We start from the raw sequence: 5447 nt of genomic DNA, 5'->3' as shown, positions 1-5447 counted from the left end.
TGGAAGTGTTGACTACAATTTACAACCGGTTACTTAATACCTTTACATCGAACACTTCTTGATTTATAGCCAGTTTTGTAAAAACAAACCGGTTCGAAAATACACATTTTTTACGTAGAACCTTGACCAATAGCCGGAAAAACTAGGGTCATACCTCGTTATTTGTGGTGTACATTTGAAAGTAGAACCGGTTTTATTAACGATTATTTACTTATACTTTTGGCTCGAATAACCTGTTACGGTTAAACCGGTTACTTGCTATTTCGACATAAAATTTAATTCTCTATTGAGTGGTCTAGCTAAACTAGAGTTGCTCCGTTTTGAGTGTTGTTGGGATGTTACATTTTTCCAACATCTCTAATAATTATATAAAGCATTTTTCTGATATTTCCTTTTAAGTGTTGGGATGTTATTTTATTTCCACTTGTTTTAGTTATTGTAACATATCTTCTTTCCCATATAAATCAATTGAATTTTTAATTGTCAAAGAAAATCTATTAGAATAAAATTTGTACTAGAATTATATTTTATTTAGTTAATTTTTGAAAGCCACTAATATGTTTGGAATAAAAAAACATTGCTTGAAAAGGATTCATGGGACCAAGAATTTTGGCTCACCTGTTTTCAAAAAACTGTGCAGAATTCTTTTGGTAAATAATAGAAGTCATTGTACTCAACAGCAATCTTTATTGAAAATTTATTTCTTTGCTAAGGACTCTGACTACGGGGCTACTCTGTGCTTAGTAAATTTTCGAAGGACTAATACATCACAACTTCCCACTACAGTTGGGGGAGGGTCAAGTGCAACATATGTTGAGGACATGTATCGTGCTTGGCAAAGGGATCCAACCTGTGTACATACGGTGTGTATAAGTATTCTCATGAAGATAGGGTTTAATGACAATTGCTTTATTTTGTTTTTTCGCAGTCATGGGATTCATATTTTCGGTCCGGTGTCTATGAACCCGTACCAAGTGTAGCACATCCTCAGCGAGATTTAATGCCAATTTCTCAATTTTGTTGCGGTGGAGGATTAAACCAGAAAGCTATTGATGATCATATTTTGGTTAATGATATTATTAGAAGTTATCAGACGAGGGGATTTCTAGCTGCTAATTTGGATCCCCTGGGAATTGTTACACACAGCAAAACCGTGACCAAATGTGGTGTACAGCTGAATGCAAATGAAAATGTTTTTATAAAAGGAGATTTCTTTAAGGGTATGTATTTTTATACACTCCACTGAAGGGTATGTTATGAGCGATTGAATCTAATCCGCCCCATGCCCACAGAATTGGATCTGAGACCTAGTTTGGCTTGATGTGTGGTCCAATATCAGTTCTATGATAAGACCGAATATTAGGAACTGAATTCAAATATGTCCATGTGGTATCATGAGAACTGAATCTCAGGACTGTGATATAATCAACCGTATATAACTCACATTCGACATTGCTGCTCACAGTATTCTCTGATGATTATCTCCCGATTTGCCTGAAATATATTGGAATATCCAAATCGGTAATTTTCGTCACTACTACGATGTTTGCTTAGTTTCTTTGGGGTAGATGTGTGCACGTGTCTCACACTCTCAATCAGAAGTGTCGTGACTCACGAATAATGTTACGAGTAGCCACCGTGGTGCAATGCACCGAAAGAATTCTCTTCGTTAATTTTACGAAGAATTCTTCATTAACTATTCTTCCTGAATTCTTCATTAAAATAACGAAATTTTCATTCATTTTCGTAAATTTTACGAAGAACATTTTACGAATATACGAAACTTCTACGAAACATTCTACATTAACTTTTCTTCGTAAAAAGTTCGTACTTTTAACGAAACTTTCTTCACATTTCATGAATTTTGTGAAGAAGTTTTTACGAATATTTTACGAGACATTCTGCGTTAAAATTTCTTCATAAAAAGTACGAAACATTTTCTTTGAAATAACGAAGAAGTTTCATTGAAGTTGTAAAATTGCCGTTCGCGGCATTAAATTGTCTTTTATAATGTGCTTGAGTGTATTCCTTTATTCTATTTTTTATGCAAGTCTATGCTACTTCTCATTTGGGTGATAGCGCGCTATGAATAAAAGTGAAGCAATAAAACTAAAAATTATTCAAAAACTTAAGATGTAAAGTAGTGATGTCATTTTTCACACTTGCAACTACAACCAAGTGCACTTTCGACTATAATTTTTTTTCTAAAAGTTCGAACATTTTTCAGAAAAAAGTACGAAAGTTTTTCATAAAAAGTACGAACCTATTTCATAAAAACTACGAAAATTGTTCATAAAAAGTACGAAACATTTTCATAAAAAGAACGAATTTGTTTCATAAAAAGTACGAAGATTTTTCATAAAAAGTACGAATTTTTTTCATACAAACTACGAAAATTTTGGAAGAACTTTTCTTCGTAAAAAGTACGAAATATTTCGTACTTTTAACGAAAAGTTTCTTTGGTTGTAAAACAATGACAAATTTCGTACTTTTAACGACATTTTTCGTTCTTTTTACGAAGAAAATTCTTTCGGTGTATAAATATTAGGTCCCTTGTCATTGAGCTTAACATGAAATCGGGCAGCATAAGAGAGGAGTTCACCACTGTGGTATCACAATGGACTGAATAGTCTAAGTGAGCCTGATACATCGGGCTGCCACCTAACCTAACCTAACCTACGAGTAGCTGACTCAGTCGCAGGGGCGGTAATTCGTAGAAACTTTTCTATATGATATATACATACGTCCGGCCCAGATGTAATGATATCAAAACGTCGCTCTAAGATGGTACACCCAAAGAAATTTATTAGTAGAAAGAGCAGAAATGTCTGCTAAAACAGCAAACATTGTCTGCTATTTTTATACCCACCACCATAGAATGGTGACGGGGGTATAATAAGTTTGTCATTCCGTTTGTAACACATCGTAATATAGATTTCCGACTATATAAAGTATATATATTCTTGATCAGGGAGAAATTTTAAGACGATATAACCATGTCCGTCTGTCTGTCTGTTGTAATCACGCTACAGTCTTCAATAATGAAGCAATCGCGATGAAATTTTGCACAAACTCGTCTTTTGTCTGCAGGCAGGTCAAGTTCGAAGATGGGCTATATCGGTCCAAGTTTTGCTATAGTCCCCATATAAACCGACCTCCCGATTTGGGGTCTTGAGCTTATAGAAACCATAGTTTTATCCAATTCGTCTAAATCTAGAGGTATTTTAGGAATATAAAGAGGTGTGCCAAAAATGGTGAGTATCGGTCCATGTTTTGGTATAGCCCCCATTTAGACCGATCTCCAGATTTTACTTCTCGTGCTTATAGAAACCGTAGTTATTATCCAACTTGCTTGAAATTGGAAATCTAGAGGTATTTTAGGACGATAAAGAGATGTGCCAAAAATGGTGAGTATCGGTCCATGTTTTGGTATAGCCCCCATATAGACTGATCTCCCGATTTTATTTCTCGTGCTTATAGAAACCGTAGTTATTATCCAATTTGCCTGAAATTTGAAATCTAGAGTTATTTTATGACCATAAAGAGGTGTGGCGAAAATGGGATATATCGGTCCATGTTTTGTTATAGCCCTCATATAGACCGATCTCCCAATATTACTTCTTGGGCGTCTAGAAACTGTATTTTCTATCCGATTTGCTTGAAATTGAAAATCTAGAGGTATTTTAAGACCACAAATATATATATATATATATATATATATATATATATATATATATATATATATATATATATATATATATATATATATATATATATATATATATATATATATATATATATATATATATATATATATATATATATATATATATATATATATATATATATATATATATATATATATATATATATATATATATATTTATATATATATATATATATATATATATATATATATATATATATATATATATATATATATATATATATATATATATATATATATATATATATATATATATATATATATATATAATACAGATTCTAGCAGCCTAAGAACTAAATCCGGGAGGTAGCTCTATATGGGGGCTATACCAAAACATGGACCAATACCCAAAATTTTCGGCACACCACTTAATGTGACTCAAATACCTCTAGAATTCAAATTTCAGGCAAACTACGAAATCTAAGATCGGGCGATCAGTCTGCACACCTATTTGTGGTCCTAAAATGCATCTCGATTTCCAATTTTAGGCAAATAAAAACTACGGTTTCATGGGGGCTTTATGGGGGCTATACCAAAACATGAACCGATACTCCCCATTTCGACACCCCTATTTGTGGTCTTAAAATACCTCTAGATTTTCAATTTCAAGCAAATCGTATAGAAAATACACTTTCTAGACGCCCAAGAAGTAATATTGGGAGATCGGTCTATATGAGGGCTATAACAAAACATGGACCGATATATCCCATTTTCGGCACACCTCTTTATGGTCATAAAATAACTCTAGATTTCAAATTTCAGGCAAATTGGATAATAACTACGGTTTCTATAAGCACGAGAAATAAAATCGGGAGATCAGTCTATATGGGGGCTATACCAAAACATGGACCGATACTCACCATTTTGGCACACCTCTTTATCGTCCTAAAATACCTCTAGATTTCCAATTTCAAGCAAGTTGGATAATAACTACGGTTTCTATAAGCACGAGAAGTAAAATCTGGAGATCGGTCTAAATGGGGGCTATACCAAAACATGGACCGATACTGACCATTTTTGGCACACCTCTTTATATTCCTAAAATACCTCTAGATTTAGACGAATTGGATAAAACTATGGTTTCTATAAGCTCAAGACCCCAAATCGGGAGGTCGGTTTATATGGGGACTATAGCAAAACTTGGACCGATATAGCCCATCTTCGAACTTGACCTGCCTGCAGACAAAAGACGAGTTTGTGCAAAATTTCATCGCGATTGCTTCATTATTGAAGACTGTAGCGTGATTACAACAGACAGACAGACGGACATGGTTATATCGTCTTAAAATTTCTCCCTGATCAAGAATATATATACTTTATATAGTCGGAAATCTATATTACGATGTGTTACAAACGGAATGACAAACTTATTATACCCCCGTCACCATTCTATGGTGGTGGGTATAAAAATAGCAGACAATGTTTGCTGTTTTAGCAGACATTTCTGCTCTTTCTACTAATAAATTTCTTTGGGTGTACCATCTTAGAGCGACGTTTTGATATCATTACATCTGGGCCGGACGTATGTATATATCATATAGAAAAGTTTCTACGAATTACCGCCCCTGCGACTGAGTCAGCTACTCGTAGGTTAGGTTAGGTTAGGTGGCAGCCCGATGTATCAGGCTCACTTAGACTATTCAGTCCATTGTGATACCACAGTGGTGAACTCCTCTCTTATGCTGCCCGATTTCATGTTAAGCTCAATGACAAGGGACCT

At 34.1% G+C, this 5447-nt stretch overlaps 1 protein-coding gene across 2 annotated transcripts in view; it reads left to right on the top strand.

The window, feature by feature from the left end:
- The first annotated feature begins 441 nt into the window (after positions 1-441).
- Positions 442-5447, top strand: part of LOC142236223 (2-oxoglutarate dehydrogenase complex component E1-like) — an 81776-nt gene continuing 76770 nt past the window's right edge. For both annotated transcript variants that reach the window (XM_075307485.1, XM_075307486.1), the window contains exons 1-3: positions 442-650; positions 714-863; positions 929-1220. In XM_075307485.1, coding sequence (XP_075163600.1) covers positions 558-650; positions 714-863; positions 929-1220 — 535 coding nt within the window. In that variant the 5' untranslated portion in view covers positions 442-557. The remainder of the gene's footprint in view (positions 651-713; positions 864-928; positions 1221-5447) is intronic.

The sequence above is a fragment of the Haematobia irritans genome, chromosome 4 (genome assembly GCF_050003625.1).
Source record: "Haematobia irritans isolate KBUSLIRL chromosome 4, ASM5000362v1, whole genome shotgun sequence".
Taxonomy (NCBI): Eukaryota; Metazoa; Arthropoda; class Insecta; order Diptera; family Muscidae; genus Haematobia; species Haematobia irritans.
The sequence above is the reverse complement of the archived record's forward strand: the minus strand, read 5'-3'. Positions and strand labels throughout refer to the sequence as shown.